This window comes from Protomyctophum bolini (genome assembly GCF_963924005.1).
Source record: "Protomyctophum bolini genome assembly, chromosome: 9".
NCBI lineage: Eukaryota > Metazoa > Chordata > Actinopteri > Myctophiformes > Myctophidae > Protomyctophum > Protomyctophum bolini.
In genome coordinates, this window is record NC_137870.1 from 26,170,725 (window position 1) to 26,183,864 (window position 13,140).

Genomic DNA, 13,140 nt, shown 5'->3' on the forward strand with positions numbered 1-13,140 from the left:
GCAGCCATAGCGTGGAGGCCAGCGCCAGTCCAGACTCCAGGCAGCCCCATATGGAGCCTTTCACTCCGCTATTGTACACAACCATACTATATAAACAGCGATATAAACGGCTTCTTCCTTTGGGTGAAATGGGGTAGAAAGGACACAAAAAACCTGCCTCACCATAATTAGATTTACCTATATGAGCAAGATTAAGTAGGTTAATGGTTCTAGTTATTCATTTAGATATGTTTTCGGTTAATTGCCCATTCCTAGTACAAAGCCCGTTAGGCATTCCTACTGCACCACTTTGCCGCTTTGTTCCGTTTCTATTAGATTACAGCAGCACGGAGCTTCGTGCTCCTTTCCAGACGTCAGCGCGAGGCATTTCTCCCCTCCCTGCTGCCCCCTCCGTCCAGAATGGTATGCATACATTAGCGTAAAACTCCAACATTCAGCAGTATTTTCAGCTTCATTTTGCTGTGTGAAGCCTCACAGCCTCGCTGCTCTTGGCAGGGCCTAACCCCAGCAAGAGGCCTCCGGCCGCCCCCCCCGGAGCGTCTGTCATGATGGAGAGAGCTACGGGCCAGTGCAAGGTCAGCCCTCCATCGCCTCTAACCCCTCGATACCAACCGTTCCCCCCCATTTCTCTCGCCTCAACAGCACTGTCACACGTGTCCTCAGGCGCCTTTCTTGCCGGCAAAAAGAAACGAGAAATTAGTCTCGAGTCCTGTCAACTTATAGCATGTTTAAAATGTTTTTCCCCGGTGTGGAATAAAGACGCTTGGTGCAAACATCGCAACATGTTTACATATGGCCACGGGCAAGCCACAAAGTATGTGTTTTGATTGTTGGCTATTTTTGGCGTTCTATGCATAAACGTCTTATGACATGCTGTTTTTCAAACATTAAAGTCTTTATCGTAGTCCGTCAAATGTACACATGTATTAAAAGGTTTTAACAGAAACATCCTCTTCAGTGAGCCATGGCAAATTCTGTATGTGTTTTTTTTAGGCACAATGAAAAAATACCTATTTGCCTCGGGGTGTCACTGTCATATAGGGCAGGGGAGGAGCTGGGAGGAAATGGGGCTCAGGGGTAGAGTGGCCAGTAGTACGGCCGGATGGGAATTGCGAGGTTGCCAGTTTGAACCCAGGCTCCCCCAGAGTTAGTGTCAAAGTGTCCTTGACTCTGAACCCCTAATTGCTCCCGTTGTGTAGGTTGGTGCTCTGCATGGTTTCCTCCGCCATCGGTGTGTGAATGGGTGAATGTAATGCACAATTTATGTAAAGCGCTTTGTATAAAAGCGCTATAAATACACTAACTGGCTGATGGGCCACTGCAGGCCCCTCAAGGATTCTTTTTTCTTTTCTTTGGCTAATTATGTGCAGTTTGATGAGCCATATTGTCAAACCCCAAATAATGTCCGCCCTGCTATAATTTGAGATAATCAAGTTTTTCGAGAGTCATATCTGCCCTGTGGAATTCTTATTATTGAAGCCAAACAGAAATGTCATTTTTATTTATCATCTCTGTCTGGTTGAAACCTCAAAGCCTATGTCCAAAACAGTATTTAAATTCAAAAGTAGCAGATATACAAAAAAGTAGCAGATCTACAAGCTCAAAATGTGGTGCAAAGTGCCGGGTTTTACAATGCTGTAGTATGATCAAATAGGGCATTAATTTATGCCAAAACAAAACGTTAAAATATGGAGATAAGACATTTATGCCCGACAGCAACGTCATGCGGTATGTTCCAATGTTGAATGCCAGAAACGCAATGACATTGTGCAGTAACATGTCTTGATGGTGACAGCCCTGGTCCCCAGGGAGACATGTTGTGTGGTGGATTGTACAGTATTATAAGAGATGCTCGGTGCAGAAACAGCACTGTTCTCTGAAGCTGGAACAGTCACTGAAGTCACCTCAGGACAGTGACACACAGGCTCACATTCATCCCTTGAGAGTGCGTGTGTGATTCACCCCTTCTCCTCTGTGGCCGCAGGCACGTCCAAGAGCTTTCATTGTCCCTGTACGCTCCAGGCCGTTGAACCAGCTGTAAAACTTGACTTCAGTGGCGCTGCGGCAGTGAAAAGAAAGCGTCTCGCTATTGATCCGTGTTGTCATAGGCCCTGGCATTATCGCCCTGTTTCAGTTAAATACTGCTGCTCAATGCTTGCCTTTCTGCTGAGCGGCCATTTTACAACACATTATGTCCGTGTCTCGTTGATGAATATTAGATTTTGCCCCCCCGCCCCCTACTGCATCAGCACTTGCATCTCGTTTGCTGTCGGGTGGAAAACTTAATTGTATGTCCAAGGAAATTGGGGAAAAAGGCTTTTTAATAAACAGAAAATGCATTTTTAGGGGAAACATTTTCAGCCAATCAAGAGAGAATACCCAATCAGCTTATTTTTTTATTTATTTTTTAATGTTCAGTTCCATTTTGTCTGCTCATTTATTGTGTCATAATCTCTTCCAATTTCGCCTGTTTCATCTGTATCCGGTTATCGGTATCCGGATAAAATTGGTGATGCGAATGCATCTTAAAGCTGCACTCTTATGCCCTCATGTTTAAGATATTATTCATAGTGGTGTGATTCTATTTCCTCTATGTCCTCCTTGATCACTTGATCCTCCTCAGATCAAGTGCGGAACAGCTACTACATCGGCCTGGACGGTTCCCTGCGTCTGGTGCTGGCCAACGGCATGGAGGTGTCCCTGCACACGGAGCCCCACCTGCTGGCCGGCACCGTCAACCCCACGGTCAGCAAGAGGAACGTGACGCTGGCCATCGACAACGGCCTCAACCTGGTGGAGTGGAGGCAGAGGAAGGAGCAGGCCCGCGGCCAGGTCACTGTCTACGGACGTCGACTCAGGGTAAGGATGGTGCTGGAGTACTATACGTCTATTACTATTATTATAAGTACTATTACTTGAGTAATGTAGAAACTCTCCGTTGAGTTTTCAAAATGTACTTGATTAAAAAGTACAAAAGTCAAATTAACTACACTTTGAGTGCCACCTTGTGGCCAAAAGTGGTAGTGATTGGATGCCGGCGGATTCAGGGATACCGTAAAATCTGAAATGAGACCTGAACCTCGGCAATCTGATCAACACCAAGGACAGCGCTGTAGTTTCCGAAAAAACAGGGTCTAAAAATCGCCACTATAACAAAAGCTAATTGATTGCACACTCACACAAACAGCAACCAGGCTGATTATTTTTTGTCAAATATGTTTTTATTGAACAGATTATAAATTACATAACATTATGATATGATATACTTTTTTTATGAAACAAAATTAAAGAAAAAAAATAAAGACAAAAAAGATAAAGAAATCCCTTAACCCTCCCACCCATACTGCTCAGTGACACTGCATACTATATTATAATAAGATGATAGAAAGCTCATGGAAAACATCTGAAAAGAAAATGGCGTACAGTCAACCATATCAATGGTATCCTGTCTATTAATCGTTTCTACTCAGGTAATGGACAAGGGGCAGCCAAACCTTATCAAACTGTCTCTCAGGAAATACCTTATTCTCTCAAGATGAAGTGTACTAGTCATTTCATTTAACCAGGCTGATTCTAAAAAAGGAAACATTTATACAAAACGCCTTAGTTTACTCGTCTTGAGCATCATATGTGTTTACAGTTTCACTGCCTAGGGCGAGATTGTTTGTTGACATCCGGTCAGTGGACTTCAAAATATTTTTTTATTTATTATTATAAATATTATTCTCTGGTATCGGTATTCGGTATCGGCTAACACAGAAAATGTGGTATCGGGACATCCCTAATAATAAGATAATAAGACACGATCCTCAAGTGATTCGCTTAATAATCACATGTTAAGCCACTGGGAACTTGGCCTCAAATAGTAATAAAAAATTATAATATCAAACTTGACCATCCTATAATGTATGCACCCAAATATGAGCTAAAAGAAAGGTTAATAACTATTAAAATACAGAGCTCATCTGGCTCATGCAGAGCACTTCTTTCAGGGATGGGGGGGCGGGGTCAGGTCATACTTGATTTACATCTGACTAGGTGTTACAGTTATGTCTGACAGTTCATTGAACTAAATATAAAAATACAAAATCGATAATGTAATAAAATAAAGGACTTGTAATTGATCCCTATTTTGGGCATGACATGCAATGTAAAGACATTTCCAAAACAGTGTGATGAAGTGATTCATATGTTTTCAAAAATTAAAATAATATATTTTAAAGAACGTGCTTTGCGAATTGGAACCTTTCTTCCGCTGTGGTCTCATCCAGAGGGCTACAGGCCAATGTCATTTGTGTGAAATCGTGAAAGCAATTAAACTTTTCAAAAATGTAGAAACCTCCAATTTAATCAATTGAACTCTGCCTCAAAATGTTAACACGGTTCGATAGCTTTAATTTGCGAGGTTGTGCCCTAGCTGGTTCAATGATGATGTGAACCATACTGGTCCGACTACATTTGTTTACATGCGTGACGTATAAAATCACTTGATATTTCACATCAAAGGCTGACATTTTAGAATAATTGAATTGCCCCTAGTTTCAACGTACCTTAATCACTTATGCCCTATATTGTCTCTGTCGGATGGAAACCTCATATATCATTTACGAAAAAATTCAAAAGGTTAGAATATTGAGACACAGTAAAAGCCGGGAACTGCCCATAGATCCGAAGTCCCGTTTGTCCGAACATGCACTGCTCCCGTGCTTGCGGTTAGGTTTAGGTTAGGGATAGTAATGACCAATGGGAGGTCGGACAAACGGGAGGTCAGACCAATGGCATGTTACCGTAAAAGCCGAGGTTTCTGCTCGACAGCATTGAAATTATTGATACCAGGGTGAAAGTGGCTAATGAGTTACTCATAATTACTAGCGAGATCGTTAAGAGACAGGAGGGGAGGGGGCAGAATTGTCTTACAGTAACTATAACAACTTTATGTGCCGTCACATTCCGAAATGTTCCTCTATAGTCCACATGAAACAGCATTTGGAGAGTACTGTATACCTACCTTACTGTATTTATGAATGAAACCAGATAGGCAAGCAGGACATCATGTTGGGAGGAATTTGTTTTGATCGATGGAAAGTGGACATATCATAACAAACATGAAGAATTGCAGTATTATAGTAATTGGTATTTTTGGTCGAAATTGCTTGCATTTTTCCCATAGACATTTCAAAAAGTATTTATTTAAAGACCTCATAAGCGTCGTACAAAGCCAACTCGAGTTGTGACAAATCATGACAACAAAGAATAAAAACAACAAAAAAAGTGTTGTAACCTGCCGTTTTTTTCTTCTTTCTAATTCTTTGTTTGGCCCAAAACATTGTGTTTATTGTCATGATGTGTCACAACTCGAGTTGGCTTTGTCCGCAGCGTAAACGTCTTTAAATAAATACTGGCGGGAATGCGACGCTAGTCTATATAACCGGAGATGTCAAAAAGTAATCGTTTCATTTAATCTGGACTTGAGAATGGGTGCCAGTGAGAACGCTTGCTAGACTTTCATATTTAATGTTTGGGCTGTAGCCAAAGTCTGCACTGTGCACTCCATGGCACAGGACAGGACACCCCAAAGAGAAGCCGTTTACTGTAAATGCCTAATCCTAAAGGTCGGATTGCAGAGACAAATCGCAGCGGCCTGAAATGCCCTGTTGTTGGAGTTCTGGAATTGTGTTGCATGTGGCTGCCAGTTGCAATTTGTTGCATCACGAATCATTGGTGTGGACTGGCCTTAACCCTAACCCCAACCTGAATCTGTTCCAATTTGTAAGCCATCTCTAAAACATATATATATTGTCGGGTGGAAATGTCCGAAACTGTTACTTTTCAGGATTCAAACATAACTTTTGTGTGACACTGTAGTAGGGCAGAGATACTTAAATAGCTGAACCTGTGGGCCACATAACAAAAATGGCAAGAGGCCAGTTGATAAAATGACAACATTAAGTCTTTGCCAGATATTAATTATTTTATGAATCCACCAGTGTTTTCATTGTTTTTAACTTTATTTGACGACGTCGACAAGCACGTCGACAAGCACAGGCACACTTCTTTTTTTTTCATTGACACTGTAATACCGTTGCAATATCGTTGCTGACGGGCAGGAACCTCTTATCTCCATATTCAACTTTTTGTAGAAAAAGAAAAGAAAAGAAATTAATGAATGAACTTGATCATACTAACTACAGTGTAACACTAAAGTATAAAAAAGTAGCAGATCTGCAAGCTTATACGTTTTGAGTTTGTCGGTCTGCTACTTTTTCTGTTTTTGACTTTGAATCCTGAAAAGTAACAGTTTGGCACATATTGAGGATTAATGCAATACAAAGCAAAGTTTCCTTCAGGCAATAAATATTTTTTCTTCTTCTTTTTCTAAGGGTCAGAAATGTCCTAGTAGAGTGAAACTACTGTAACAGTTTCTGAGTAATTCTGCACCCGGTACCAGAGTTGGCACAACTTATTCTTAACAAACAAACCCACCTTGCAGTCACAGCATGACTGCGGTTGTGTGAAAGTTTGTGCTAGCAGGTTAACTTACAGTATCAGGGCCGTTTGCCAACTAGGGCATATAGACTGACTGGCTGTTATTGCTGCTCCAAAGGGTTTGACTGAGCTGCTGAAATCTGAGACACCATGCACATCTCTCCAGACTGTTCCTGTTCTTTTGGGGACAAAATCCTGTGTGTATGGATGCACGCATGTAAGGTCCCCACAAGTATAGTATAATAGAATTCGAGAAATACGACAATTTTGAATTTTCCTGTTCCATGTTCCACAGATGTGTTTGTTTCTGGTCAAATACATGCAGTATATATAAACTGTAGGCATATAACAATTACTACATATTATGTAGTGGAGTAAAAGTACGCTACTAAAATTTGGAAATACTCCACCTTCTAATTCCTTATCCAGGTTTTCTGAAAGAAATAGGTATTCAAAATAAATAAATAAAAACTGAGAGAAGGTTTTCACTCTGAAGATACATCAAAGTGAAAGATACCCCTCCTCCTGGTTCACGTCTTCAAAGGAACAAGGAAAGGTTGGGCGAGAAAGGCTGAGTTGTCTTAAATTTCAGCAGCACAGTCAAACTTTTACAGGGGCAATATAATAACAGACGCGATCAATCTGTGTGACCTAGCTGACGAATGACCGTAACCTTATAACAGACACAGTTACAGTTACAGGCCGGCTCATTGTTCATGATGCTATAAACACAGTGGTGGAACATGTACTCACAGTTCTTTATTTTTTCCTTTTTTTTATTTTTTAAAGTAAAAGTATAATACCAAAATGTTGCTAATGTAAAAGTAAAAGTCCTAAATTCAAACGTCTACTTAGTAAAACTACAAAAGTATTGGCATCAAAATAATATATACTTGCGTACCAAATGCTCATTGTGCATTGTTTTTCTGAAATAGCAGAAGTATACATTATGGCTTAATTTGTAATTGGTCATACTGTACATGTTGTAATAATGTACTTCTACAAAGTAACTTTTAGCTAAATACATTTTAGTGCAGTAAAATGTACAATGTTTGCCTCTGAGACCAGTACAAATTCTTCAAAATTGCACTATACAGCACTGAAAAGCAACCTTTTTTCTATTAGAACATGTATAATGACCCACTGGAAAATTGGCCCGCGAGCAGCGGGGGGAGGCCAATACTGTAGCTCTTGAATTTATTCCGGCTCAATTGCCTCCTTAGGTTTCATTGTGCGTTGCCTGTTATAAGGCCAATAGAGTCTTTGGTTAAGTTGTGTTCCGCGGGGGAGTGGGCTTCGTTCAGGGGAGACAACATGGCTAACGGGGAGGTGCCACTTTGTCTGTCATTGTGATGTTCATTTAATGGCGCCCGTCCGTCCGTCTGTCGGTCCATCTGTACATCGTGAAAGCCTTGTCTATGTATGTTACAAACAAGGGCCCCAGGGGAGATGGGGAAATGGGAGCAGCCTAATGGCGAGAACACTGGGATGAACGGAGCTGGAATCATTGAGCGACCTTGAGTGACATGTCAAGTGATATTTCGTGGGTGGCTGGGTGAGTGTGTCTGGCAGTGGGATCTGGCGGGGTGTGTGTGGGTGTGTGTGTGTGTGGGGGGGGGGATTCTGGTGTGAATGAGTGAGGAGAAAAAAGAGAAAGTGAGAGAGTGCCGGGGGTGGACGGATTTGAGAAAGCAGAGGTGATGGCAGATTAGGTAGAAGTACTCAGATTGCCACTTATTTGGCTATTTTGAAAACATTTTAAAATTGTTCAACTAGCCGATCTATATCGGCATGTTGTGAGCTTGTAGATATTGGCTATTGAACTATTTAAAAAATATATATCAAAATAGTAAAAGACGGCAAAGATGTTTAGGGATAAGGAGTATAGCACTGGATAAAGATGTTTAGGGATAAGGAGTATAGCACTGCATAAAGATGTTTAGGGATAAGGAGTATAGCACTGGATAAAGATGTTTAGGGATAAGGAGTATAGCACTGGATAAAGATGTTTAGGGATAAGGAGTATAGCACTGGATAAAGATGTTTAGGGATAAGGAGTATAGCACTGGATAAAGATGTTTAGGGATAAGGAGTATAGCACTGGATAAAGATGTTTAGGGATAAGGAGTATAGCACTGGATAAAGATGTTTAGGGATAAGGAGTATAGCACTGGATAAAGATGTTTAGGGATAAGGAGTATAGCACTGGATAAAGATGTTTAGGGATAAGGAGTATAGCACTGGATAAAGATGTTTAGGGATAAGGAGTATAGCACTGGATAAAGATGTTTAGGGATAAGGAGTATAGCACTGGATAAAGATGTTTAGGGATAAGGAGTATAGCACTGGATAAAGATGTTTAGGGATAAGGAGTATAGCACTGGATAAAGATGTTTAGGGATAAGGAGTATAGCACTGGATAAAGATGTTTAGGGATAAGGAGTATAGCACTGCATAAAGATGTTTAGGGATAAGGAGTATAGCACTGGATAAAGATGTTTAGGGATAAGGAGTATAGCACTGGATAAAGATGTTTAGGGATAAGGAGTATAGCACTGGCGAAAATGGAGTCCAAAGTGTTTGTCCGTGCTGTAGGGCAGTCACAATTATTACATAATCGCCTTTTTGAGATACCGTAATCAAATGCATTTTTGCATAATCGTCATGATCATTTCCATGTTAACTCCTTGAATACTGAGAACGGGAGAATGAGATAAACATACCTTTGCACAGGTAGCCTTGCCCGAGAGAACGAGATTTGATGTATTGTGGTTTATCCAGATTTATTTTAATAAAATTAGCATGCACGACGTCCACGTAAAAACATTTTCAAAAATAGTGGGAATAGCAAACCTACAAGTTCAAAACGCATACCAATGTGATGTTTTTTTTTAGCTTGTAGATCGGCTATCATTCAAGTAAAATATCATAATTATCACAACCCTAGCTTTGTGACTAATCACCCTAATTGTCAGACCCTGTAGAAGACCCAAGTGTCGAAACGCATCGATCAAACTCTGCTGCATTGCTCAACAATACATTTATAATTTTTCACCTGAAGACGAGTGCCTCAGTACAGTATGTTCTCCCTACAGTCTGCCTCAGCACAATCAGAACTTTTTTGCTTTTATATATAGGTGGATAGATACAGGATTACATCTACCTGTTTTACTGAACAGCACGTATTTGAGAAAGCCACCGTGACTGAACCCAGGCAGCGCTTCCTCCTTTCTGTTTCTAACAGCCCCATAGCTTCCAGTTCGGTTTCTTCGCCGTGCTGTACACCACAGCAGCATGCCTATCTGCACACGTGCGTTCTTATGGTGTTGCACGCTGCACGCGCCCTGGCATCATAAAGCTAAACGGGTCAGCCGTGGACCTGGTTTACCCCACCTGCCCTCGGCGACAACGTGCCACTAAGGGCTTGCCTAGCCTCTCCCAGGCCAGGCAGCGAGCTCATGATTTATGCTGCCAGCAGCACACAAAACCTCTCCATGGTAACGGGGCTGCCTGTCAGCTTGTGCAGTTTGTAAATTGTCACTGTGTAGGGCAGAGACCTTGTATGTCCAAAACCGTTCCATGTTTTGCGGCACATTGTGAGCTTGCGTAGTTTGGCTATGTTCACTACTTTGGCAACACTCTTGTATGATGAAGTAGGCATAGGGCATTAATTTACAAAGAAAAATGGAGATACAAGGTTTCTGCCCGACTGCAAAACGATTTTATGGGACTGCCACTCCTTGCCAGAGCACGATCCTAAACGGCTTCAATCTGGAACGAGAGGTGAAGACAAAACCTTCTTTTCTCCATAATGCTACAGGATGCGACTGAGTCACAAGCAGAATAATAAAATCACACACGTGTGAACTGAGTGGTGCAATTCCCCCCCCCCCCCCCCCCCCCCCCCCCTCTCTCTCTCTCTCTCTCTCTCATTAGAGACACAGCACTACCCCTCTCTCTGTTTCTGGCGCCCCCTACTGCTATTAATAAGTCACATACTCATGCTCATTCAGGTACACAAACAGGTACATACACGGACATTGCTGGTTGTAGGAGTGGTTGCACCACTCAAAAAATAGATGAAATAGTGTATGCAGTAACAGGTATATGCATGATGTTTAGAATATTAGCATGTGTACATGTTCTTGTAGAAACAAAACAAAAGTCACTGCTTCTGTTCTGCTTCTGTCGGGCAGAAACCTCTTACAGTATCTCCATATTACATTGTTTGTGTTTTTTCCAAAATTAACGCCTACTTGATCATACTAGAATGTCACACAAAAGCATCAAAAGTAACAGATCTACATAAGCTCGAAACGTGGCATGAAGCCACCCATTTGAGCTTGTAGATCTGCTATTTTCGCTGTTTATTTAATTTGTACAGTTTTGGACATAATGAGGTTTACACGCAACAGAGCATCATAGGCAGGTGTGTTCTTTTAGAAACATTACCATCATATGCAGGTGTGTGCATGTTATTTTAGCGACAATAGCATCATGTGCAGTTGTGTGCATGTTATTTTAAAAACAATAGCATCATATGCAGGTATGTGTGCATGTTATTTAAGAAACAATAGCATCATATGCACTGTATGTTTGTACAGTACATAACATGCCACCACGAGGTGAGATAAAAAGGGAAAAAAAGAGGGGAAAAACGTTTATGTCCCTGCCATATCACGCTAGCAGGGTGACATTTCTTGAACACGTTCTGTTTTGTGTGAAAAAGAGAAGTGTTGGCAGCTAAGCAAAATAAGATCACAGTTTATTTCTCACAGTTTTACTGATTGCTTTATAATAATGGTAACAAACACGTTTTATGATTTATAATTGAATAATTAATACAGTTGACGTCACTGCAGAATGTATTGTAAACGAGAGTGAACTTATATTAATCATTAAAAGAAAACAATATTGAGATGACAAATATCTGATGTGTTGATCATTGATAATAATTGTAGTATTTGAGCGATGTTAAAAGCATAGGATTGTTTCATGGTTTGGCAAGACCTTTCATTGGCTGAGAGGCATTCTAATACAGGGGTTCCCAAACAAAAATACATTGGATTTATTTTTATTTTCCTTTCCAATTTGCCCACCTCTGCCCCCCACTTTGAAAAAACTATTCTGATATACTGTGCAATATTGGCATTGGTGTGATTATCTATTCTACAGAAAACACTGGTTCATTTGACCTGGTGCCTACAACCTACACAGTATAGTCTTTGTCCCTTCATTGCCTCACATCTGATTTCCTCAAGGTTTGCTTGTTAAAACAAATGTCCAAATTTAAAATAATTCCCCATGAGTGGGTTATTGTTCTACGGAGGAGGGGGCCTAAAACCTCTCTTTTTCTTCTCTGTTGAAGCAGACAGGAGGCCACTCTGTGCCTTCTATTCATCAGTACAGATCACAGCAATCTATACAGAACACTGGGCCTCTCCCAGCTATGAAGATTGGAGGTGAAAATACATCCTGTGTTTCCTGGAATGCCAGGGGTAGGAGGGGCCCCTTTGATGTCTAATGCCTTAACCCCGCTAATCTGACCAAAAAGTAACTAAAAACTTCAGATGATTTGAACTTGTCTCGGGCAGCCTGACACTTGTTATGACACTAAAAGTCTTGTGTGCGGAGGCAGTCATCTCTGTAGAAAAGAGAAAGTAACCGATGTGAATCCCTGTGTACACCCCGCCTTACCCCCCAAAGAGGGGGCCGGGTAAGGGGAGGTGGGAGAAGGGGTGGGGGGCTCTCTCATTCGTCAGGCTCAAATTGCTCACGCTGTCCCAAACCTTCAGGGAACCCGGGCGCACTCATGAATCTTTTTGCTTTTAGTGTAAAGTAATCCTCTCAATTAGGTATTGGTGACATTAATTGCCTCTGGTGTAATCGTCCCTTCACAGGCGACAGACCCCACCGTGCCTTTTCTCAGCTCCAGACTGAAAGAGCGAGACTTCCCGGCATTCAGTAACCCCCCCCTCCCCCTTTGCCAGCCGCACTCTGGCGCTGCCACTGGAAATGAGCCAAGCGGTGGTTTTTCCGGGGCTGTTTTAAGATGTCATTAAGTGCTGTCATACGGCCTGCAAAAAGCCCAGCCGTTTGATTGTACCTGAAGAGAAGCCATTTTAGATGAATCACTAAGACACCATGAAGACATAATCAGTGGTGGTCAAAGTACTCAACTCCAGCACTCAAGTCAAAGTATAGATACCCCTGGTGAAATATTACTCCAATACAAGTGAATGTTGCTCTGTCAAATTTGTAGGCCTACTTTAAAAAAAATCGTAAGTATTCAAAAGTAGAAATGAATGAGGGATTCAAAAAGTTAAAAAAAATCCTTAAAATGTGTGAAAGTGAAAGTCCAAACTAGCCAAAAGCACAAATACTCAAATAAAGTACAGATAGTAAAAATATCATCTCTGTTGCGGGTGGAAATAACATAGCAGAAGTAGCAGATTTGCAAGATCCAAATGCGTCGCTTTGCGCCCCATTTAGAGCTTGTGGATCTGCTACTTTTGATGCTTTAGTGTGACACTGTAGTATGATCAAGTAGAAAACCTTTACGAAAAAGTTAAAATGCTGCCCGACAGCAACTGTATGCAAGGAAATGCACTTGTCTCGGAAGCTGACAGATGGCATCAGAATCTGAGTGTTTCT

The 13,140-nt window shown here is 41.4% G+C and overlaps 1 protein-coding gene across 2 annotated transcripts in view; it reads left to right on the forward strand.

The window, feature by feature from the left end:
- tenm4 (teneurin transmembrane protein 4) overlaps positions 1-13,140 on the forward strand; it is a 272,029-nt gene that overhangs the window by 234,659 nt on the left and 24,230 nt on the right. For both annotated transcript variants that reach the window (XM_080772373.1, XM_080772374.1), the window contains one exon: positions 2,624-2,859. In XM_080772373.1, the coding sequence (XP_080628499.1) occupies positions 2,624-2,859 (236 nt within the window). The remainder of the gene's footprint in view (positions 1-2,623; positions 2,860-13,140) is intronic.